General features: G+C 37.7%; 1 protein-coding gene across 4 annotated transcripts in view; it reads left to right on the top strand.

Moving 5' to 3' along the window:
* The window catches only part of AKAP3 (A-kinase anchoring protein 3), a 32,892-nt gene extending 8,574 nt beyond the window's left edge, over positions 1–24,318 (top strand). For all 4 annotated transcript variants that reach the window (XM_059683818.1, XM_059683820.1, XM_059683819.1 and 1 more), the window contains 3 exons: positions 1,840–1,935; positions 11,274–13,580; positions 23,971–24,318. In XM_059683818.1, coding sequence (XP_059539801.1) covers positions 1,840–1,935; positions 11,274–13,580; positions 23,971–24,126 — 2,559 coding nt within the window. In that variant the 3' untranslated portion in view covers positions 24,127–24,318. The remainder of the gene's footprint in view (positions 1–1,839; positions 1,936–11,273; positions 13,581–23,970) is intronic.
* The last annotated feature ends 2,081 nt before the right edge of the window (positions 24,319–26,399 follow it).

The following is a 26,399-nucleotide window of genomic DNA, read 5'->3' on the forward strand; positions in this document are numbered from 1 at the left end:
GAACTGAGTCAGTGATTGAGGTGTTAAAACGGGTACAGCCCTAGCCGGCTTGGCTCAGTGGATAGCGCGTCGGCCTGCGGACTGAAGGGTCCCAGGTTCGATTCTGGTCAAGGGCACATCCCCAGTGGGGGGTGTGCAGGAGGCAGCTGATCAATGTTTCTCTCTCATTGATGTTTCCTGCTCTCTATCCCTCTCCCCTCTTCTCTGTAAAAAATCAATAAAATATCTTAAAAAAAGAAAACTGATACAAATCCTGTGGGAGCAAAGAACAAATGCAGGCCAAGGCATTGTCAAGGGCGGGGGGGGAAAAAGGACACATATGTAATACCCTTTGTAATACTTTAAGCAATAAGAAAACAAAAGAAACAAAAAAACAAATGCAAGTGCACCATGAAAAATTGGATAAGCTCCTGGACTTTATTATTATAGATTTTTAAAGCAGTATATTTGTTAGAATCAAAATATCGATATATATGTATGTTTCACATAGATGTTTGGGGGCATTGGAGTGGAAAAATTGGCCATCTTTTTCTATGTTGCTTATTGACAAATAGAGACCTAAGCAACGTTTCTAATAAAAGAAGGGAAATTTCACTGTAGAAGCCTGGCGGTGGAAGCTTGGCATGGAAAAGGGGGAAAGAGAAGCTTCTCATGCTTTTAGATTATCAGTGGGCAGATCACGATAATTAGCCCTGTTCCCGAGGACTATCAAATAAGATGCAGAGAAAAGTGGATGAGAATGAGACCAAAGGAGTATTTGGAATCAGGGTTATGAAGCGCATTTGTGAGGTAAGGTGATCAAAACAGCAAGGATTAGCAATTCTTTCAAGAAAAATGGTGACAACTGAGAGAGAAATAGTAATAGCTAGAGGGAGGCTTGGGCTGGAAGAAAATGAGTATCGGCTTTCTGGCTTACTTAGAAAAGCAGGTCAATGGTGGTGTCATTACAGAGATTAGGGATTAGAGAAAAGTGTTGGGAGGGTTATGAAAGATCAACATCTGCAAGGTATTACTCCTCATGGACAAAGGTGGTGCATAGGACATCTGTCTTCTGGCATTCAGAAGTTTGGCTGAACCAGGGAGTTAGAATTCCTCCAGGATTCTTCGCTAATTGGAGGAGGAAGAGCTACTAGACTTACTGCTAATAAAACTAAGCTGGTGGTCTAGAAATTAATTAAAAATGAACTGTGTGCCCAGCCCGTGTGGCTCGGTGGTTGAACATCAACTTATGAATTAGGAGGTCACAGTTCGATTCCTGGTCAGGGCACATGCCTGGGTTTCAGGCTCAATCCCAGTGTAGGGTGTGCAGGAGACAGCCGATCAATGATTCTCTGTCATCACTGATGTTTCTATCTCTCTCTCTCCCTCTCCCTTCCTCTCTAAAAATCAATAAAAATATATGTATTTTTAAATGAACTGTGTATTACTTTTTTTAAAGTTGGCGGGGGCAAGAGCAGGCAGGGAAGAGTAAATTAATTCTATTTTATCATGTTGAATTTTGAGTGTTTACTGAAAATCCAGGATGTGGAAGGGCTGTCAAGCAAGCACACCAAAAGCAGGACATGAGCGCTTAGGTTCTGTGATGAACAAATTTGTATTAAGCACCTTTAGTATAGACCAGGCACTGGCGTTAGCACAAGAGATACACGTGTTTAAGAAATCCTCCTGCAGTAGAGAGCTGAAGTTACCCAGAGGTAGGTGAGTTTGAAGTAGCTTTTGGCACAGGTCACTGTTGGAAGCATTGCTCCTGTTTTCCACACCTCAGCTATTTACCTTATTTCTCCCTACTTTCATATCACTTACCCTTCTGATACCCCCCCCTTTTTTTTCTACTTCCAGATGTCTGAGAGGGTTGACTGGTTACAAAGCCAAAATGGGGTGTGCAAAGTTGATGTCTATTCACCTGGGGATAGTCAACCCCAGGACTGGAAAATGGTAAGTTGTCAAACCTCCTTACAGACATATACTGGGTTCAGGGTATGTGGAGTGCCATTAAGAGTAGCCCTATTGTCTCCACCACCACCATCCCCCTCTTATTTTTGAATACTGATTTCTTGGGGAAAAAATGAACTTGTTTAGAACAGAAAATTTCCATCTATAATTTTTGGGAAACATTCCTATAATATATTTAGTAGGAGAAATATGCTATATTTAATGAAAATATACATTACAGCTGTAAAATTTTGTTCATAGAAAGTACTTTCTGAAATATAGGCTGCCTCAAAATGGTCAGAACTATAAACTCTCATCTAAGTAATATTGTCATTCTGCCTTCATCATTCAACAAACATTTATTAAATACTTACTTAATATCAGGCACTGTAAGTCAGGGTCGAGTCAGAAGATGGAAACCACACCAGTAATTTCATGTTAAAATACTGTTTATTAGAGGTAGTTAACCAAGTTAACTACTAACGCTGTAAAAGAGGACTCTCGAGTTCTAGCAGTAGCAAATGCAAAAAGCAGCTATCCCTAGGCTGAGAGAGTGAACAAGGAAGACACGGAAAAATTCGCAAAAACTCCTCTTTCTCAATCAAGGCTGCTTAAGATCTCTTTGGAGAAAGTGTGATTGTCATGGGATCACACAGCCCTCCTAAGAGATAAAACATTTACATATCTATAAAAGACATTAAGACATATAGATAATAAATATCCAGTTACTATAGAGTAAGTGCCAACCAAATCCGCTTCTATCAGATCTTTTATTTACCTCTGTCCTTTCATTTAGAAAAACAAAACAGATGAGTTTTAATATTAAACAAATTGATAGAAATTTCTTCATTTTTCACTGAGAAACATTCTGGGGAATGCAAAAAAGAACAAAACTATTTCAGTTTTCATAGACATCATTAATTTGGGAAAATAAAAAATAAATATGAAAATATAAATATAATTTAAAAGCTCTAAATAACTGGCAGATACTAATGATAAGAAATCTATGATTATTTGCCAAATGAATTTTCTGGATAGTAATTGCTATAGCTGTTTAAAGAACAGATAATTTCAAAGTGGGAGGTAGCCAGGGAAACCTTTATAAAATATGCTTAACTGAGCTAGAGATGAAGAAGAATAGAATGGAAGTTTATAGTGTGTTGACTTAAAACTAAGCTCCTGTCCTGGCCTAGTGGCTCAGTTGATTGGAGTATTGTTCCATACACTGAAAAGTTGTGGGCTTGATTCCCAGTCAGGGCACATATCTAGACTGTGGGTTCTATCCCGGTCGAGGCGCATATGAGAGGCAACTGAATGTTGTTTCTCTCTGTCTCTCTTTCTCTCCCCCTTCCTTTCTTTCTAAAATCTATAAAAACATGTCCTCAGGTGAGTTTTGAAAAAAATAAAACTAAGCTCTTAAAGCAAAAGATGCCAAGGAGAGAAAATTAAACCCCTTGACCCTTTTCATATTCTTTGTGAAGACATGAAATTTTTCCCTAGCTTTGATTCAGAAAGATTCAGAAATAATTTGATATCCACCTCCCCTAAAAGAGATAGGTATTTAGTTGTACATTGCACTGATATAAAAAGAAATGTGATTGGCCTTTCAGTCAGTCACTATGGCTTCATTAAGGATTTTTGCAAAATTCTTCTATTTATTTAACTCTTTAATGAGGAAATTGATGAAGTGTTATAACCAGTACAAGTGAAATAATGGACATAGGGTACACACATTTTAGGTTTAAAAAACATAGATAATAAAAACCTATAAACACAGCAAGCCTTGGCCAGTGTAGCTGTGTTGGGTGGAGAGTCCTCCCAGGCACCAAAAGATTGCAAGTTCCAGTCAGGGCATATATCTAGGTTGCTGGTTCAATCTCCGGTGGGGGTGTGGCCAATTGATATTTCCCTCCTTTCCCCTGTCTTTCTCTCTCTCACAAACAAACAAAACCTAAAAACACAGCATGCTAACACAACTCTATACTCTATCATGAAGTTCTATGCTATGCTGTAGGTTTGTTGCTATTTTTTTAATGTTTTGTGAAAGAACTGAAAAGGATAAAAGAATAATCCCACATCTGCATTAACCAGACTTACCTTTACATGTTAGCTCAATTATGGAAACAAGCCTATTTGCAGATAGTGTGCCTATCTGTAAATAAGTAGTCACTATTAAGGGATAATTTTCAATAAAGGGTGAAATCAAGATTCCCAATCAGATATGAAAATGAATGCATGTTAAAGATTTTATTTAACTCTTTAATGAAGAGACTGATGAAATGTTATAACCACTTCAAGAAGAACAAAATATATATATACATTTATAGGTCAGGAATATTGAAATAAATGCACAAATAGAGGTAAAACTGGCTTCTTCCACAGTGGGAAAGGGAAGTCAGCTGAACTTCCACTGGGCAGAATTTACATGTCTATGGACTAAAGAATTATTTTGCATTGCTATCATTATCTAGTTTACAGACATGTAAAATAGCTTCCATAGAATCAAAAACAGATTATGTAGAAAGATGTAAACAATGCTTAGTCTATAGACTATGGACTAGGGATAATACATAGTTTTATATTGAAGTACAAGGTTTTTTCCCTACAGTTGCCTTCAGTTTAATAAAAATTCTCAAAGTAACTTTGACCACAAAATCAGGATAGTCTCATCAGAATTGGCCTGATTATTTACATAGGTACAGCAACCAGATAGTTTGCTTTGCTGGACGTTTTCATATGGAATCTTAGATTGGACTTGTAAAGGCCTTTATTATTTGCTATTCTGTGACTAGAAATTCAAGACTAAGAAACCCTACCAGGTTTTACCTGCAGTTCCTAGAAGAACAAGCATGTATGCCATTGGATTTCTTTGACATTATGTCCTAAATATAATCTCAACCATTTCTATTAATTATAACTTTTTCCAAAGTATTTTCTTTCTTTCTATTTCAAAAGGAAAACTATGGAGGGAGAGGTATATAATTGTGAACTATTACACACCAGCTAATGTACAGACTAGTAGAGCTCATGATACATAAGACAATTTTTACAGCCACGCACATTCCTTTTACAATCTATATGGCAAAAATGAACACATTCATTAACAGATCCAAAGTCATATATTTTCTATAGCAATAAAAAATAAGAAGCAAAATCATATAAGCTATGCTTAGTTATCAATATTTCCTTTTCTATTTTACTTAGGTATAATCTAAGTAACCCATGAATATCCATTAACTAACTCAATTTAATACCAGTCCAGTGTTTTAAGTTACATAAAAATGTTGGACATGCCCTGGCTGTTTTGGCTGAGTGGATAGAGCATGGGCCTATGGACTGAAGGGTCCCGGGTTTGATTCTAGTCAAGGGCACATGCCCAGGTAGCTGGGTCAATCCCTAGTAGGGGGTGTACAGGAGGCAGCCAATCAATGATTCTCTCTCATCATTGATGAGTCTACCTACCTCTCTCTCCCTCTCCCTTCCAATAAAAATGTAAAAAAAAAAGTTGGAAATTTATAATCAAGTTGACATATTATAAAACATAAATTGAAATAAAGTTTGTCAGAATAATTATTCAACTGGATTAAATATAAATTTATATTTTTCATCATCTTAAACATTAAGTAGAAGTAATACTAACTTATTGGATCTGTGTAATGTACAAATTTATGAATATCATATCAAAGTGAAATAAAAATGAACACTAGTATTATTCTTAACACTGATAAATCAGAAAAGACATAACTATTTTTATTCTACTAAAATTATTAAACTAATCTTGCTTGCCTAAGTTAGACTTACCTAACTTACCTAACTTTTAAAGATTTACCCAATTTATGTAAACTTAGGTTCCTAAAATATTTCTGAGTCAGGGTCTATAATAATACTTTATCCAATCAGAATAGAGGTATTTTAATTTAATAGACTTTATAATTAACTTATTAATACAATGTGGAGATAGGAAAACATTACTACTTACACTTAATGCTTTTATGAATGACAGACACAGTGATACAAACCTAATAGACAGCTTATAGCATCAGCCAGCCATTAGATTCATGTGTCCAGTTTTCAACAAAATATCACAAGACATACAAAGAAACAGGAAAGTATGGTCCATTCAAAGGGAAAAAAAATCAACAGGCTCTGTCTCTGAAAAAGCCCTGATGTTAGATCTACTAGACAACACTATAACCAACTGTCTTAAAGATACTCAAAGAACTAAAGAAAAGATTTGAAGAAAGTCAAGAAAACAGTATCTGAACAAACAAGAAGTATCAATAAAGAAATAAAATCTACAGCTAACCTAAAAGAAATTCTGGAGGTGAAAAGCATAATAATGGAAATGCAAAATTCACTAGTAGATTTAAAGGCAGATTTGAGCAGGCATAAGAAAGAATCAGCAAACTTTAAGATAGGAAAGTGGAAAGTATTGAGTCTAAGGAACAGAAAGAGAAAAGATTGAAGACAAGTGAACAGAGCCAAAGGGTCCTGTGGGATACCATCATGCAAACAAGCGTGTACACTGTGGGAGTCCCAGTAGGAGAAAAGAAAGAGAAAGGGGCAGAGAGAATATTTGAAATAATAGCTGGAAACTTCCCAAATCTGATGAAACATGAAACTCAATGAACTTCAAGATGAACTCGAAGAGACCTGCATTGAAACACATTATAATCAAACTTTCAAAAGACAATGACAAATGGATCATGGGTAGAAGTGATATTTGTCACTTCTAGGCCTGGACCACAAAAGCCTCCTATCCAGGCCTTTACTGTCTCTGTCGTTCCTCACACACAGGCTTAAAGAAAAGGTTCTGAGGCCAAAGAGAGGGTGAAACCATGAAAAGCAGAACCTGGGCCCCCGAGTCACTGCAAAGACAGCTGCTCTTTGAATGCCCTCTCTAAGCAAAGTGATCAAGACTCTATTTTGTCACACCACTGAGTTGATTTAAAACTAGCATTACCCCAAATAATAGATTTTGCCTGTCATTTTGTTGCCAGCCTAAGTATCTGACTATCAAAATGCTTAAAAGTTCATCTCAAATGTCACTTCATTTTTAGTTACCCAGCCAAAATTATTTGTCCCTCTTCTCATATTAAATATATCTCTTTTAATTATTTTATAGCACTGATCACATAGTATTTAATAATATTTATGTTCATGTTTTGTCTCTACAATAGATTGCATATTTCTTTCACCTTTGTATGTTTTACAGTGTCTATAGTGTGTTGTACACAGACATGACATACATGTTGCATTATACAGGTAGTTTGTGTTACACATCATGTGTCTCCCTTAAATCACCTCGGCAGTAGCAGGCCATCAGGTTGGTCCTCTTGGTGGTTAGCATCTACTTTGAAACCTGATTTTCCATCTCTTGAATGCTGTCTTTGCTCTGACTCCACCATCTTTTCTCTGTCACTTTCTCAGGCATGCATAGGGCAGCTTTTCCCCCCTAAATCTTCATTGTAAAGCTAAATTCTGTTCATTAGGAAGTTCCCACCTGTTATTGACCTTTGGTTATGAAAAATAATTTTTAAAAGATTTGTTACAGGAGCTCAGTAGTTTCCCCACACTTCCCACCTGGTCTGACAGGAATGAATCATAAACACATCCCTAGCCATATTGTCTTTCAGAACTTCCTTTTCCACCCAGAGTACTACTTTCCCGTACATGCAAAAAGTCAGGTTTCATCCCCCAGTGCTTCTATAGCTAGTTAACTGTGTCTTACTGCATTGCCCTAAAGATCAAGTTTATTGGCTTCTCTCTTCTCTTAACTCTTTTGAGGTCTAATTTTTATTTGAAATGTTTAAGTGGTATTAGCTATTTTGTAGACACCACATTAAGTGTACAAGTTATTTTGTGCATATTATCTTATTTAATCTCATTTAATCAATCATGAAAAAATATTTAAAATAACAATTACCATATGAACAGCAATCCCACATCTGAGTATATATCTGAAGAAAACAAAACCACTATCTGGAAGAGATATTTGCATCCCTATGTTTTTTGCAGCATTATTTACAGTAGACAAAACATGGAAGCAGCCTAAGTGTCCATCAGTGGATGAATGGATAAAAAAAATGGGATATTATTCACCCATAAAAAAGAAAGAAATTTTGCCATTTGCAACAGTATGGATGAACTTTGAGGGCATTATGCTAAGAGAAATAACTCGGAGAGGGAAAGACAAATACCATATGACCTTATATGTAGAATCTAAAGAAAAAAAGAAAGAACTCATAGATACAAAACCAGTTCATGGTTGTGAGTTGGGGGTACAAAATGGGTGAAGGTAGTTAAAAGATACAAATTTCCAATTATAAAATAAGGAAGTCCTGGGATAGAATGTGCAGCATGGTGACTATAATTAATAATATTGCATTGCATATTTGAAGCTCACTAACAGAATAGATCTTAAAATTTCTCATCATAAGAAAAAATAATTTGAACTATGTGTGGTGATAGATGTTACTAGATTTATTAGTGATCATTTTGCAATATATATAAACTAGGGGCCCGGTGCACGAAATTCGTGCACTGGGTGTGTGTGGGGGGGAGTGTCCCTCAGCCCAGCTTGCCCCCTCTCACATACTGGGAGCCCTCAGGCGTTGACCCCCATCACCCTCCAATCGCAGGATCGGCCCCTTGCCCAGGCCTGACGCCTCTGGCTGAGGCGTCCGGCCCGGGCAGCGGGGACCCGCAGCTGCAGCGGCCCCGCGATCGTGGGCTCCACTTTAGGCCCAGGCAAGGGACCCCTAGCTCCTGGGACTGCCAGCTTCGACCGTGCCCAGCTCCCATCGCTGGCTCCACCCCTACTTCCTGCTATCACTGGCCAGGGCGGCAAAGGCACCTGATTCTCCGATGGCTGGGGGGCAGGGCAAAGGCGGCCCCAGGGCCGCCTTCACCCTGCCCCCCAGCTCTTAGCTCCCCCCTGGGTTTCCGATCACTGTCAGTGGCAGGAGGCTTCTTCCTGCTTTCCCTTTCGACTCCCTGCATTGTGCCTACATATGCAAATTAACCGCCATCTTGTTGGCAGTTAACTGCCAATCTTAGTTGGCAGTTAATTTGCATATAGCCCTGATTAGCCAATGAAAAGGGTAGCTCGTACGCCAATTACCATTTTTCTCTTTTATTAGTGTTGATATTGAATCATTATGTTGAACACCTGAAACTATTCTAATTTATATGTCAATTATATCTCAATTAAGAATAATAAACTTTAAGCCATATGTCAAAAGTAAAAACAGAAACACAAAACTTACCTGTCCAGAAATCAAAGGGCTCCTCTCCTTCCAAATGGCACAAAATTATTGATTTTAAGACAGGCGATAAATGCTAGCAAAACAGATTTTCTGTTGTGTCTTACCCAACAGAGAATAGAGCTCTATAAACCATAATTCATTAAAGAATCACCAAGTAGTGAGACAATAAAACCAGTTTCTTAATCATTACTGCTACTATTTAACCAAAGTGAAAATCAAAAGCAAAATTAGTGGAGAAGAAAATTAAAACTAGAAAAACAGAATACCTGCATAGTTCCATTTCCACTTGGCATTTATCTCTGAGGGCCAGGAAGCACCTGGTACACTACTCTCATGATGACATTTATGTCTGTTAGGTGAGCATGTCAGACATCTTGGCAAAGATTTCCAAAACTGTTAAAAGGTCATTTTCAGAGAAAGGTGAAATAATGACTCTCAGAAATATATAAAAATAAACTCATGTTAAATATTTTATTTAACTTATTAACAAAGAGCTGGTGTGGTGCAAAGTATAATCTAAGAAAAAAGACATAGATTAGAAATATTGAAGTGAATGTGCAAATGGAAGCACCTTTTATACAATGTATCCTTCCCTGGCCAAAATTACTGTGTGTATAAACAACAATTATATCTCATTGCTATCAGTTGTCTACACTTTACAGAATTGTAAAATAGCTCCAGGAGAATTAGAATCAGAAAATGTGGAAGGATATGCTATAAATTATGCATAGTTTTCCACTGAAGCACAAAATTTCCTTACAGTGCCCATTGTTAATATAAGGATAATCAACTAGGAAGACTTTGAACCAAGCACTGTGGCCAACAGGCAGCTTAAACCAGCCCTTCAGAGGACTGTACAACTACTTTCCTCTTCTTTCCAAAGTCATCAAAATACAGCTGCGGATAGAGCACCAATTTTAGAGTAGGAACTGGATTTGAATACTAACCCTTATGACGTAGTAGCTGTGAGATGCTAGTGAATTTATTTGACTTTTCTATGACTCAGTTTTCCTACCTGTGAAATTGGATGAGTGATATCAACCTTACAGGCTGTGTATGAGGATTAAATTAAATAATGTGTGTAAAGCACTTAGCACAATGCCTGGCAAACATAGTATTTAACAAATAGTAGTTAGTAACTATATGACACTTGGTAATTAAAGTACCAAATTAATCTTTAGAGATGGGCAATACTTGTTATTCCAGGAGCTATAACTCCAATAATTACAATGATCCTTTACATTTGATAGTGAATAGGATAATTTTATATACATTCTTATTTTAGCTTGTGTTCAATTGAAGATTATATATTACAGAATATAAACATATAAGTATGTGCATGTGCTTATCACAGCTAGTGTCCACCAAAGAATCTGTATTCCCTTAAAACTAATAAATTGTCCACAGGTATTAACTCCTCAATTATAAATCATATTTTTAACTTAAAGTGATATTAAATAGTCCTTTGGAAGTCATTTAGCATATCCAGATTGTGCTTGTGTAGCCTGGCAAAGTGATTAACTATGCACAATTATCCTTGAATTTTATAATTTTTTGAAAACTATATTTTGTAATAAGAGACCTAAATAAAAACAGATTAACCATAGGAAATAGCGATTAACATTAGTACAAGAAAAATCTGATTTAGTTCAAATGCTAATTCAGCTGTGAATGTGATAACTGTCAGATCTTAAGGATACATGTTGTTAGATGCAATATAGAGCAATGGCTGAGAGCATGGGCTCTGGAGTCAGACTGCCAGCGTGGGAATTCTTGTTCCATCAATGATTAGCTGTATAACCTCAGGTGAGTAGCTAAATCTTTCAGTTTTCCAATTTCCTCCTCTGTAAACTATGAATAATAAGAGAGCTAACATTTAAGTTTACTATGAGAGTAATATTAAATGAGATAATAGTCAAAATAGTTGGAACAGTGCCTGATAAATAGTAAGCACTTAATAAACATTGGTTACTTTTATTGTGATGAAGAGGAGTTCAGGCTTGAGCAAAGTGACCAGTTTTGTAACTGATCTTTGAGTTGTCCTGAATATCCCCTATGTTTACTTTGTTGTAGTCGGATGAATACTTGTCTGTTTTTAAGGAAGCCTCAACTGATCCTGTCAGAGTGCTCAGCTGGCTCCGCAAAGACCTGGAAAAAACTACAGCAGGGTTCCAAAGTGTTAGGTTCAAGCCTGGAGAATCATCACCTGATGGGGAAATGACCAACTCAGAAGACCCACAGAAGGGTTTCATTGTGGACTACTACAATACCACCAACAAGGACAATACAGGGAGATTTCATTTTGAGGTGACTCACAAAGAAAACCCTCTCCCAGGGTCCAGTGCCCAAGATGATAATGGGAGTACAGTGGATGAAGTCTCCTTCTATGCTAACCGCCTCACAAATTTAGTCATAGCCATGGCCCGCAAGGAGATCAATGAAAAGATCGATGGCTCTGAGAACAAATGTGTTCATCAGTCAGTGTACATGGGGGATGAACCCCCCCCTACCAAAAGCCTGAGTAAGGTGGCATCAGAGCTGGTGAATGAGACTGTGTCTGAATATTCTAAGAATACTACCTCAGATAAGGTTCCTGGCTCTGGTGACAGAGTCTTAGGATCATTGCAGAGTCCCTCAAATTTGAGATACAAGACCTCTTTGAAGATCAATGAATGCAAGGGTCCAGATGGCAAGCCTAGTTCTAAGAAGTCTTTCTTCTATAAAGAAGTGTTTGAATCTCATAATGCAGGTGATTCCAAAGAGGGTGCAAGGTCCTTACCTGGGGAGAGAAAGATGTTCAAAGGGCAAGAAAGGCCTGATGATTTTACAACTTCTGTTAGTCAAAAGATCATGACCTATGCTAACAGTGTGGTGTCTGATATGATGGTCTCCATAATGAAGACTCTGAAAATCCAAGTGAAGGACACAACCATTGCCACCATTCTGCTGAAGAAGGTACTACTTGGGCATGCAAAAGAGGTAGTCTCAGATCTCATTGACTCCCTCATGAAGAACCTCCACAATGTCACAGGGACCCTCATGACTGATACAGACTTTGTCTCAGCTGTGAAAAGAAGTCTCTTCTTTCATGGAAGCCAAAAGGCCTCAGATATTATGGATGCTATGCTGTGGAAGCTATACAGTGTGATGTTTGCCAAGAAACCTCCTGAGAATATCAGGAAAACCAAGGACAAGTCTGAGAGTTATTCCGTGGTCTCCATGAAAGGAATGGGTGGTCCTAAAAACCAAAAGGTAAATTTTGCAACAATGAAATCTGAAGGTAAATTGAAGGAAAGAGTGTACTCTCCTCCATGCAAACCAGAGAAGACTTGTGTTGAAACTTTGGGTGAACACATTATCAAAGAGGGCCTGAGTTTATGGCATAAAACTCAGAATAAAGAAGGAAAATCTCCAGATTTTCAGTGTGCAACAACTCCCAGCAACCAGTATGACCCTCCCCCAGACTTTCCACTGGAATATCCTCTGGATACTTGCAATTTCATCCCCCCTGTGCATCACCTAGAGAACCCTGAGAATTTTATGTGTGATTCAGACTCCTGGGCCAAGGACCTGCTTGTATCTGCATTACTTCTGATTCAATACCACCTGGCCCAGGGAGGAAGCATGGATGCACAGAGCTTCCTTGAAGCTGCTGGTAGAACCAACTTTCCTACCAACAAGGCCCCTGTAGTTTCTGCTGAGGCCAACCTTAAGTCTTCACATATGGAAGGTAACCAAGAAGAAACAGAGAAGAAGGATCTAATGAGTGTTTTCTTCAACTTTATCAGGAATTTACTTGGTGAGACCATTTTCAAGAATGACTATAGCTCTGAACCCAAGATGCCAGAGCAACACATAAAGGAAGACCTATGTGAAAGACCTGTACCCCCTTGTCCCATCAAAGTGAGTGAAGGTGATGAGCCTGGTGGTACTCTTGCTGGGCTGGCCAAGCTGGTCACCAGCCACATGAATGGGCAGATGATAGAACATCTGATGGACTCAGTGATGAAGTTGTGTGTCATTATTGCCAAGTCCTGTGACTCTCCCTTGGCAGAGCTGGGAGATGATAAATCTGGGGATGCCAGCAGGCCAGCTTCAACCTTCCCAGATAGTTTCTATGAGTGCTTACCAGTCAAGGGCACAGGGACAGCAGAGGCTGTCTTGCAGAATGCCTATCAAGCTATCCATAATGAATTGAGAGGTGTATCGGGACAGCTCCCTGAAGGGTGTGCATCAACCAAAGTGGTTGTCAGCAATCACAACCTAATTGATACAGTTCAGAACAAGCAACTCCAAGCCGTACTTCAGTGGGTAGCTGCCTCTGAGCTCAATGTCCCTATTTTGTACTTTGCTGGTGATGATGAAGGAATCCAAGAGAAGGTAAGGAAGAAGAGTCAGAGGAATTTGGAAATATTTATTAATGGTTTGTTGGGGGTTTAAGTTGTTTTCTTTCTAAATGGGAAGATAGGCACAAGAAGAATGGGGACAGTAAGAATTTGAAGATCATGCCTCTTGGCAGAAATAATGGGTAAAATAAAATTATATTTTGCCCAATAAGAGTCACTTTAAAGGGGGAAGAAGGAGGTATATGATAAATCAAATCTGATTCTTTTTTCTGCATATATTGGTGGGATTGCATAGATGAGGAACTCCAAGATACTTGGTAAAAGACTCAGATTAAGGTCAGAGCTTCAGGCTGAATTTTGGATAGGACAGCATTGCCCAATGAATGAGAAGGGACTGCTGGGAAGAACTCTAGGGATGTGTTAAGGTGGGAGGGGGGCGGGGAGAGCAGGTGGCATGAAGGATCTAGATTGATGAGCTTTTCAAAACTTTCATTATTCTTTTAGCTGGTTGTCTAGGAGATATTGGGGATTTGAAGAGATTTGATAAATAGCATCCCTCTTCTCCTTGCCCTAAGTTCTGAATTAGTTGGAAAAATAAGACTAAAGAATAAGGCAAATGGGTCCAGCCGGTGTGGCTCAATGGTTGAGCATTGACCGATGAACCAGGAGGTCACAGTTTAATTCCTGGTCAGGGCACATGCCCAAGTTGCAAGCTCAGTGCCCAGTAGGGGGCCTGTAGGAGGCAGCCAATCTATGTTTCTCTTTCATCAATGTTTCTATTTCTCCCTCTCCCTTCCTCTCTCTAAAATCAATAAAACTATATATATATATAATAAGGCAAATGGGAAATCAGCTTATCATTGTTATACTGATAAAGATAAGGCCTTGGAACCGCTCACTGAAGGGAGATTTTGAGTCTGGAAAGCATGAACACTTACGCAAGTTGCCGCCTCATGCTATTGTAGAGGAATTAAGAAGAAGAGACTATCCACACCAGACACACACACCATTTTAGGGCTTTTGATTCTTGTGTCTCAATTGATAAAAGTGGAACAATGGTGGTTAACAATTAAATAGTAAGGGGTGGCAAAAGAGGCTGGGGTTATTTATTAAAATAATTCATGCTCATAGAAACCAGAGGATGTGGAGGAATAGGCTTTGTCTGTTTAATAAGTGGCATTAGAACCCTTGCAACTGGGTTACTTGGCTTATCTGATGACTGAGAAGACACAGGATTTGATAGCATCCAGATTAGGCTACAGTATACTAAACCTAAACAAAAAAGTACCTGGTCTGGAGAAGGCTACTCAAAATGTGGCCTATTTGAACCAACAACACTGGTATCAGCTGGGAGCTTGTTAGAAGTTTAAAATCTCAGGCTCCACTTCTGCCCTACTGAATCAGAATCTTGATTGTAGCAATTTAGCAAAATCACCAGGTGATTTGTGTGTACATTCGAGTTTTCCAATCCTACAAATATTCCTAAGAGTTCTTAGCAAAATGTGAAGTGTCTCTGTCGCTACAGTTTTACAAGTCTGTAAAACAGCAATTTATAGAGGGGGCTATATTCAAAAAGCTATAGACTGATGAAAAAATATAAAAAGAAGCATAGCTCTCATATGTACAATGTGTGAAACGGGCTTTTGTTCCATTGCCATCTCTTAATTCAACCCATTGTATATAAAATACATTCTGGTTTTAGATTATTTTGAATTAGAATGTCTGTAACATGCTGGGGTCCAACCCCAGCGGGTCCAGGGGTCCCCAAAGGTGTGGACGGAGTCGGCGAAGAAGGAATGACACAGGGACTTCTCCAGCCAGGTTTGGTCACCAGGTTCTAGTCAGGTTCTCTTGCCAATTTCTGTAGTCAGGTTCAGTCCAGGATCTTTTGCCATGTTCTCTCCAGCGAAGCTCCTCCATCTCCTGGTTCCCTGTAGGTTCTGTCTTCTGAATTCTGTTCTAAGCTCTGAGTGTTTCTGTCTTGTTACAACTGTATTTATACCAGTTGATTCAATCCTATCAATCTCTATTACAAAGGTTAGGGCGTTTCTTATCTCCATTCCAGGGAGAAAAGATTATGTAGTTTAAGCATGATTGTTCGTAGTTAAAGGGATTAATTACCCACCTGGCACTTAGTTGAGGGGTTTTATTCCCTCCCTAACTTCAGGGGAAAATCCCTACCTGGGGATTCAACCTTTCTCGGAGAGGTGACCTTGGTTAAAACACAGCGCCAAGAAGGTGAGCAAACATATTAAGAACCGTATGCCATATATGCCAGGTCCTTTGAAACAGCAAGCATGGACCGGCTCCCGGCAGTAACATACTTACCTAAATTGGACACAATAGCCTTGTAGTACTTCCCCTGTACACACGCACAAGCACACAATACCCAAACATCTTTTCCCATTTATAAAGATAAAGACGGTCGTCTATTTTATTAAAGGAAAAAATGAAAGGACATCCAAACTTCAACTAATGAGGCAATTTTCATTGAATATCACTATAATTTTAAGAACAGTTGGATGAAGTATACATCAAAGAAACTTCCCAAAAGATAGATTTGAAATTTTGGGGGGAAAGAGATTTAATTAATGTATACAAATATTCTTATGCTGACTTGAACCCAGTAACACTGGGATGTCCATGAGCCCACTTCCTTTAAATAAATTTGTATCCATTTTTTAAACAGGTAATGTGTGCATAGTTCAAAATCCAAAGGCACAAAAGGATGTACAGTGAAAACTAAGGTGTTTTTTTCTTCTCATTATTATCTCCCATCCTGTTGCTCCCTGGAGAAAACTATTGTCATCAATTTCTTGCTTATCCTTTTAGAAATACATGTGCATACACAAGTAAGTACTTATATGTATGCATCTCATTTTAAGTCTCAAATGGTAATAAGATATATATAGGTGTCCTAAAAAATGTATACACACTTTACAGCTGATAGCTCAGTTGATGTTTCTTTCTTTTCAGATTTAACCCATTTAAATTAATAATTATTCAAAGTATATATACATTTTGGGGGGGACACCATGTATATCCTGTTCGGCAACATATAGAGCTGCTGCATTCTTTTTAATAGCTGCATATTACTTCACTGTATGAAGGTACTGGATTTAACTACTTTCCCACGTATGGACATTTCAGTTGCCAATATTTTGCTACTATATGCAATGCCATGTGCACAGAATTCAAATGTATCTGCATATGCTAAATACTTAGAAAAGGATTCAAGATCACCATAAATGTCTGTTTGTATATATATTTTTTTCTGTTTGTATATTTGATATATATTTTCAAATTGCTTTCCATAGAGATTGCACCAAATTTGCATATCTACTAAAACAATATAAAAATGCATGTTTTCCATATTTTAATCAACAGTGAGTGACAAACTTTTGATCTTTGCCAAGTGTTGCCTTCCTTTGTACTTGGCTTATTAGGAATGAGGGTGAATATCTTTTTAATGTTTAAGAGCCATTTGAATTCCCTTTTTCGTGGATGAATTGTTTGTTTATACCTTCAGCCCATTTTTCTGTTGGGTTGTTGGTCCTTTTCTTATTGATCTGTAGGAGTTTTATGTATAAGGAAATTGGTCTTTGTGATATTAAATACAGTTTTTAATCATTTATCTTTTGGTGTTTTGTTTATACCATGTAGAATTTTTTAAATGTTTACAAAGTCAAATCTAAGACACTTTTTTTCTTTTATTTTTTCCTGGATTTTATGTCATATTTTGGAAGACATTCTTTAAGCCAAGATATTAACAATACTTTCCCATGTTTTCTTCCAATGCGCAGTATTTTTAAAAAATTTTAAGACTTTGATCTATTTTTATTTTTATATAAAATATGAAGTAGGAATGCAATCTCTTATTTTTTTTCCAGATGGATACCTACCTTTGGTTCTTTTTCTGAACTTTCTTTTCTGTTTCATTTAATTATTTAACTATTTACTATTTTAATACTATTTAAATTAGCACACCATTTTAATTACTGTCATTCTATAATTTTAAAAATATCTGATAGGACTAGACTCCTTATTTCTCTATCTCAGAATTTTCTAGGCTATTTTTCTCAATTTGTACCCCCAGCCTCAGGTAACCATTAACTGGATTTCTATCATAAATTTACCTTTCCAAAATTTTAAACAATGAAGCTATAAATATATAGTCTTTTACATCTGGCTATTCACACTTAGCTTATTGTTTTTGAGGTTTATCCATGTTGTATATAACATGTATTGCTGAATAGTGTTTCATTATATGGATAAACTACATTTTGTTTATTCATTTACTAATTAAGGCACATTTGAATTGTTTCCACTTTTTTGCTACCATGACTAATGTTAACATGAACATTCACATACAAGTTTTTTGTGTATATACATTTTCTTTTCTCTTGGGCAACAAGGAGTTGAATTGCTGCACTTTATGGTAAGTATGTCTTTAAAAACTGCCAAACTGTTTTTTAAAATGGTTGTACCATTTTATATTCCCACCAACAATTTAGTTTCTCCACATTTGCATCAACACTATATATTATACCTATTATGATGGTATCTATAGTGGATTTAATTTGAGCATCTTTTTATGTGCTAGTTAGCTCTTCATATATGTTCTTTGTTGAACTGTTTATGCAAATCTTTTGTCCATATTTTGACTGGGTTGTTTTCATCTTGTTATAAAATTACAAGAATTCTTTATATATTCTGGATACAGGTTTTTTTGTTTGTTTGTTTGTTTGTTTTTTTATTGCTTAAAGTATTACAAAGGGTATTACATATGTGTCAATTCCCCCCCCCCCGCCCTAGACAGTCCCCTAGCCTCCCTATCCCCCAGTGTCTTATGTCCATTGGTTATGCTTATATGCATGCATACAAGTCCTTTAGTTGATCTCTTACCCCCTACCTCCTGCCCCCCAACCCTCCCCGGCCTTCCCGCTGCAGTTTGACAATCTGTTTGAGGCAGCTCTGCCTCTGTATCTATTATTGTTCAAAAGTTTATAATGGTCTCTATTGTCCATGAATGAGTGAGATCATGTGGTATTTTTCCTTTATTGACTGGCTTATTTCACTTAGCATAATGCTCTCCAGTTCCATCCATGACGTTGCAAATGGTAAGAGTTCCTTCCTTTTTACAGCAGCATAGTATTCCATCGTGTAGATGTACCACAGTTTTCTAATCCATTCATCTACTGATGGGCACTTAGGCTGTTTCCAGATCTTAGCTATGGTGAATTGTGCTGCTATGAACATAGGGGTGCATATATCCTTTCTGATTGGTGTTTCTGGTTTCTTGGGATATATTCCTAGAAGTGGGATCACAGGGTCAAATGGGAGTTCCATTTTCAGTTTTTTAAGGAAACTCCATACTGTCTTCCATAGTGGCTGCACCAGTCTGCATTCCCACCAGCAGTGCACAAGTGTTCCTTTTTCTCCACATCCTCTCCAGCACTTGTCGTTTGTTGATTTGTTGATGATAGCCAGTCTGACAGGTGTGAGATGGTACCTCATTGCTGTTTTGATTTGCATCTCTCGGATGATTAGTGACTTTGAGCATGTTTTCATATGTCTCTTGGCTTTCTGAATGTCCTCTTTTGAAAGGTGTCTATTTAGGTCCTTTGCCCATTTTTTGATTGGATTATCTTCCTTTTGTTAAGTTGTATGAGTTCCCTATAAATTTTGGAGATTAGGCCCTTATCAGATATGACATTGGCAAATATGTTTTCCCACACAGTGGGTTTTCTCGTTGTGGATACAGGTTCTTTATCAAATATATGATCTGCAAATATTTTCTCAGTATGTTTTTTGTTGTTGTTTTTTTTACTTAATGGAGTCTTTTGAAGAGCAAAAGTTTTAATGGTAAAATCTAATTTATCACTTTTTGCCTTTTATTGCTTGTGTTTTGATGTTGTAGCTAATCTTTGCATAACCCAATGGGTTGGTTCTCCATTGGAGGAGGCGGTTCTGCCCCCAAGGGACATTTGGGAATGTCTGGAGCTATATACTGTTGTCAGAACTAGCAGCAGGATTGCTACTAGAGTGTACTGGGTAGAGGCCAAGGATGCTGCTAAGCATTCCACAACGCAGAGGACAACCCCACAACAAAGTATAATCTGGTCCATAGAGTCAGTTTGCCAGATTAAGAAACATTGACACAACCCAAGGTTATGAAGATTTTCTTCTTTTTTTAACTTCAAAATATTTGATAATTTCAACTTTTAGGTATGTGATCCATTTTGAGTTCATTTTGTGTATGATGTGAAGTAGGGGTCTGATTCATTATTTTGCCTGTGGATATGCAGTTTTCTCAAGACCATTTGTTGAAAAGATAAATGGATATCTGGACCTTTTGAATTATTTTTCCCTTCATAAAAATTAATTGGCCATAAATGTTGAGATTCAAGCTTTTTTTTTTTAAATAGGTGTTTTTGTGGTACATCTTTTCTCATAATTTTACTTGTAACCTACCTATATCATTTAACCATTCAAAGTGAGTTTTTTGTAAGTAGCATATAGTTGGGTCATACATACATATGTATGTATGTATGTATGTATTGATTTCAGAGAGGAAGGGAGAGGGAGAGATAGAAGCATCAATGATGAAAGAGAATCATTGACTGGCTGCTTCCTGCATGCCCCACACTGGAGATCGAACCCACAACCCAGGCATGTGCCCAGACGAGAACTGAGCCGTGACCTGGTTCATAGGTCAAGCTCAACCACTGAGCCACACTGCTGGGTGGGTCATATATATTTTTTATTCTGACAATTTATGTGTTTAGACCATTTACATTTTGTCTAATCATTGATATGTTTGGATTTAGGTCTACTATTTTAATATTAGTTCTATTTTTCCTTTCTATTTTCCTTCTTTTGAATTATTTAAACATTTTTTAGTATTCCATTTTAATTTATTTTTACTATATCTCTTTGTGTAGTTTTTGTAGTGTTTTTTTTTTCCCCTAGGAATTAGAATATACCTAACTTTTCAGTCTATGTAGGATAGTTACCACTTTAACTGGAATGAAGACATCTTACCATTTAGGCCCCTTTACACTTTCCTCTATATTTAGTTATTTCATGTATTTACTCCATGCAGATTTAAAAACTTTTATACAATGTTATATTTACTTTCAACCATAAAAGTATTTTATAAAACTGAAATTTTTACTATTTGTTGTTGTTCATTTATTCTCACTGTTCCCAGTTTCCTTCTGATATCACTATCCTTTTGTCTTAAGAACTAGAACATATTATCTAACAATGAATTCTCTCAGTTTTCTTTAATCTGAAATTTTTTAAAATTCTTTATTGTTGAAAGTATTACATATGTCTCCCTTTTCCCCCATTGACTTCTCCCTGCCCGCTCCCTGAAATTTTCCTTATTCCTGAAGTATATTTTTACTGGATGTAGAATTCTGGTTTGGAAGTTCTTTTCATTTAGTGCTTTACTATGTCATATACTTCTGGTGTCTATGGTTTCTGATAAATCTGTTGTCACTCAAATTGTTGTTCCCTTATAATACAGCATTTCTCTATGGTTGCTTTTGATTTTTTATTGTTTTGTTTTGTTTTAAGCAATCTGATTATGACAAGTCTTAAAGTGAATTTCTTTGAGTTTATCTTACTTAGGTTTACTGAGCTTCTTTTTTTTAAATATATTTTATTGATTTTTTACAGAGAGGAAGGGAGAGAGATAGAGTTAGAAACATCGATCAGCTGCCTCCTGCACAACCCCTACTGGGGAAGTGCCCGCAACCCAGGTACATGCCCTTGACCGGAATCGAACCTGGGACCTTTCAGTCCGCAGGCCGACGCTCTATCCACTGAGCCAAACCGGTTATGGCTACTGAGCTTCTTAAATTTGTTATGTCTTGTGGCAAGTTAGGGAAGTTTTCATCCATTCAAGTATTTTTCTATACCACACTTTTCCTCCTCTTCTAGGATTCTCATGACATAAATGTAAAACATTTTGTATTGTCCTACAGGCCCAGTAGGTCTGTTTATTTTCTTAATCTTTTTTGAAGTATAATCAATCCTATGTTTTTCAGTGTGGCTAATTTCCATTGTTCTATCTTCAAGTTTACTGATTTTCCTCTATCTTTACTCTGCCCATCCAACAAGTTTTCATGTTGAATTTTTTGTTTTAGTTCTAAAATTTCCATTTGGTTATTTCCCCCCCCCCCCCCCCCGCCCCGGATGTTTTATTTATTTATTTATTTATTTTTAAATTAAATCTTTATTGTTCAGATTATTACATTTGTTCCTCTTTTTCCCCCCCATAACTCCCCTCCTCCCAGTTCCTGCCCCACCCTCCGCCCTCACTCCCCACCCACTTTCCTCATCCATAGGTGCACGATTTTTGTCCAGTCTCTTCCCGCATCTCCCACACCCCTTTCCCCCCCAAGAATAGTCAGTCCATTCCCTTTCTATGTCCCTGATTCTATTATGATCACCAGATTATTTGTTCACTTGATTCTTAGATTCACTTGTTGATAGATGCATATTTGTTGTTCATAATTTGTATCTTTACCTTTTTCTTCTTCTTCCTCTTCTTAAAGGATACCTTTCAGCATTTCATATAATACTGGTTTGGTGGTGATGAACTCCTTTAGCTTTTCCTTATCTGTGAAGCTCTTTATCTGACCTTCAATTCTGAATGACAGCTTTGCTGGATAAAGTAATTTTGGGTGTGGGTTCTTGGTATTCATCACTTTGAATATTTCTTGCCATTCTCTTCTGGCCTGCAAAGTTTCTGTTGAAAAATCAGCTGATAGTCGTATGGGTATTCCCTTGTAGGTAAATGAGTTTCTTTCTCTTGCTGCTTTTAGGATTTTCTCTTTGTCTTTTGCTCTTGGCATTTTAATTATGATGTATCTTGGTGTGGTCCTCTTTGGATTCCTTTTGTTTGGGGTTCTCTGCGCTTCCTGGACCTGTAAGTCTATTTCTTTCACCAGGTATGGGAAGTTTTCTGTCATTATTTCTTCAAATAGGTTTTCAATATCTTGGTCTCTCTCATCTTCTGGCACCCCTATAATTCTGATGTTGGTACGCTTGAAGCTGTCCCAGAGGCTCCTTACACTATCTTCGTATTTTCGGATTCTTTTTTCATTTTGCTTTTCCAGTTGGGTGTTTTTTGCTTCTTCACATTTCAAATCTTTGACTTGATTCTTGTGCTCCTCTGGTCTGCTGTTGGGAGTCTGTATAATATTCTTTATTTCAGTCAGTGTATGCTTAATTTCTAGTTGGTTCTTTATCATAACATCGAGGGTCTCATTAGATTTCTTGTAGAGCTCATTAAGTTTATCGGCAGCTTCTAGACAGTTCTTGAGAGACCTTAAAAGTGTGGTTCTGAACTCTTTATCTTCCATTGACAATTTTGTCCTGTTTCTTTGTCTCCGCATTTTTTTTTATGCTTTCTTGGTGCACCCCCTAGTGGTCTTTGTGCGCAGTCTTGTTGTAGTTAAGCCTTGATTGTTGTAGTTAATACTGGGGGGATTTGACCTCCAGGCCAACTGGCTGTCCATTTGGTTATTCTTTATGCCAAGATTTTTTGTGTTCCATTTGTGTCAACAGTATTTGTAAGTTCTTTAATTCTCACATGGAAATGTTCCCTTCTGAAAGAGCTCCTGATATTGGCCTGCTTCCTTGCTCTTTGACTTTTCATTGTAGAGTCAGGTGCATAATGTACAAAATAAAAATTAAGGTTACTTTAGTTTGTTGCTGCTATGATTCCAGATGAATGGCAATCTACTATGTTCATATTAGAACAGTTGCTTTGGATATTTTTTCTCATTTTATACTTGGAAAGAAAACTAAACATTGATTCAGAGACTTGGGTATGAATTTTGCCCTTGCTAATTTCTAGCACTGACAAGTCTCTTCACCTCTCTGGGAAACATCTTCATGAAGATGTTTTAAGCAATCTGATTATGACAAGTGAAGGTTGAATGGATCTTTGAACTGCATTCCTTCTCTAACACTTGAGGGGTCTCTCGCCTGTGGGGCATGGGACAGCATCCACATTGTCCTTTACGTATTTCTCTCCTGCCCTTGTTGGGGACTGCTTGATGATATTACGTAAACTTAAAAACACTGGAATTCTTAGAAAGCAAGAATACCATTGACCAAACAGCCACTGGAAGCAGGAAGATTTTAGTCTAGAAGGAAATTATATTTTCCATATCATGAACAGATGGATGTTAATATCTTTTTAAATTGAAGGTGAAATAACCAACTTTCTTCTGACAACAGTTCAGTAAACTTTACAATTAAGGAAGTCTCAACATCTACTTTGAATCCCTTCTGCTGACGTTTCTCCAAGTCTACCTGACCTCTTTGTTCTAGCCTTGGCAGAACCTTTCTGGCCTGTTCTGGGATGTTCTGCCCTCCACTACTGTTTTCTTTCCTTTCCACAGCTACTTCAACTTTCAGCTGCTGCTGTGGACAAAGGACGCAGTGTAGGGGAGGTTCTGCAGTCAGTGCTGCGCTACGAGAAGGAGCGACAGCTGGATGAGGCAGTGGGAAACGTTACACGGCTGCAGCTGCTGGACTGGCTGATGGTGAACTTGTGATGGGAACCCACCCACTGCTTTCCCCTTTTCCAGAAGTGGGCCCAGCCTTGCCCCCTCCCTTCATTTTCACTCCCACAGTTCCCCTCTCTATATCCTCACAGAGCCCTAACATTATCTTCATCCCACTCACATCAAAGACATGTCATCTTATGCTAGTCACTGGATTTTGCAGATTTTCCTGTCCATGCGAGCAAGGACATAAAATAAAATAAAATTACATTAAAGGGCTCCTGTGTATGGTTTCCTTGGGATCCAATGTGCCACAACTTTTTGCAGCAGGGGTTCAGGATCTGAAGAAGGGGCCTCACACAAATGAAAATGCTAGACAAGAAATATGAATTTAGAAGGCTTTGGGGGCCAGGGGTGTCTCTTTTGTGAAGAGCACACCGAAACTTTGGCCAATCCACTTTTTATTCAGTTTTAGATACACATCTTGCCCTCAGTAAAGCACAGCAAACAGGTAGCAGACAGACCATCTCAAAGGTCAGTAAAGATTTACTTTGAGGCTATCAGGTCAGGAAATTGCTTCAAGCCATCGCTATCTCAACATGGAACAATTGGTGCATAACTTTAACCCTGCTAAAGCTCAAGGTTCATCAGCCTTCCATGTTCCTTGATGCACTCTCATGATAGTATTGACAATGGATGGCTTCCCGCACCAATGGGGCAATAAGGTAAAGAAATCTCAGGGGTGAAAAAATAATCAGATGGATAGCATAAGAAAATGTATCCCCCATTCTGTCACAATTTGCAGCTCCCCTTCTTTAAAGTGTTCCCTAAATATAGGAAGTCAGAATTTATCAACTCATTTCAGTCTTCTATAACCATGCAAATTGGGAAATATTTTTGATGTCCAACCTAAATCATTCTAATTATCAAGGATTTGGCTTCAAGGACAAAACTGTCCACCTCAACTTTATCCATGGTTGAAGATAGGTCCAGAAGACTCGAGATTTCTTGCCAGTTCTGTACCTTCCTGGTTATAAGACATGGGACAAGTTACCTCTCCCATGATACTGCTCTGACTTAACCCCTAGACTGCCGGGGAATGTGATCGCGCGCTCCTTCTGTCTTTCGCCAAAGGTGCCGGGAGTGCTATGGAGCTCCTCCTGCAGTGTCACTATTAGATGCTAGTAGTTCACTCTTTATTGACAGATGGCACCTAAGTGCAGATTACTTATGATGCTGAACGTTTGTAGTTCTAAAATTGACTACTGGCATTTATCTGCCTAATTTTTTACAGGTACTACGATTTTATGAAGTTTACTCAGATTTTGTAGCCCTAAAGCTTTGAAATGGCATCCAGTTCTAAGTCTGCTTTTATTAGTGATGATTATATTGCTAAATATGTCAATTCTTGCTGTGAAGATGATGATTTTGTGGAAGATATTGGAGAAGGGTGTCCCTCTATTTTAACATATGTTTTGTTCAAAAAATTTTTTCTACTAGTATTCTATAATACAATCAGCAAACAATATATGTCAAAGATGAAAACAAATGTAGTAAAGGTTTTCTTAAGATTTTGAATATGTAACTTCATTTACTTGCGATTCATAATTTTTTTCCTAAACTGCTGTAAAATCAGCAAAAATGCCTTGGCAATTTTAGCATAGTTCCTAGGATATTGGTTGGCACTCAAAGGGTTAATGTCCATATCACCCCATTTAAAAAGCATTTTGTTTTTATCCTGACCTTTCTATGCAATTTTATATTACTGATCCTTCCTTCTAGAAACTTTCTCCTCCTTTGGTTTCTAATTTTCCTGTCTCTTTGGAACTCTACTTTTGTCAACCACTTGCATATTTATCTTTCCTAGGACTCTCTTGACCCTCTGCTATTCTCACCCTGTATTATCTTTCCTGCCTGACTTTATGCAAAACCATAGCTTCAGTTCTCTGGTGTGTCTCTTCATAGAATATTACACAGTGATTAAAATGAAAATATGACGCCAAGTATATTTTTCATGTCAATGGCATTACGATCTTGAGTTTCTTGTAAAATTTTATAGGTACTAAAATTACAACATATAGAGATTATGTACACATTAGCTAAGGACTAGAAAGGCAAAAAAGTAAATGAACTTAATTAGACTATGGGAGTGGTGGGTGGATGAACACATCCTGCTAGTGTGGTCCTAGAGAAGCATCAGACTTGGTGCTATCACTTGCACCAGCATCTCAGTATGGACTTGTGACCCATCTGGCCAATCAAGGATCCCAATATCTCAGACATAGTGATTGGTTTAAGACCAATCATTTCTAAAACTTCCCTGG

This window comes from Myotis daubentonii, chromosome 2 (assembly GCF_963259705.1).
Source record: "Myotis daubentonii chromosome 2, mMyoDau2.1, whole genome shotgun sequence".
Lineage (NCBI taxonomy): Eukaryota > Metazoa > Chordata > Mammalia > Chiroptera > Vespertilionidae > Myotis > Myotis daubentonii.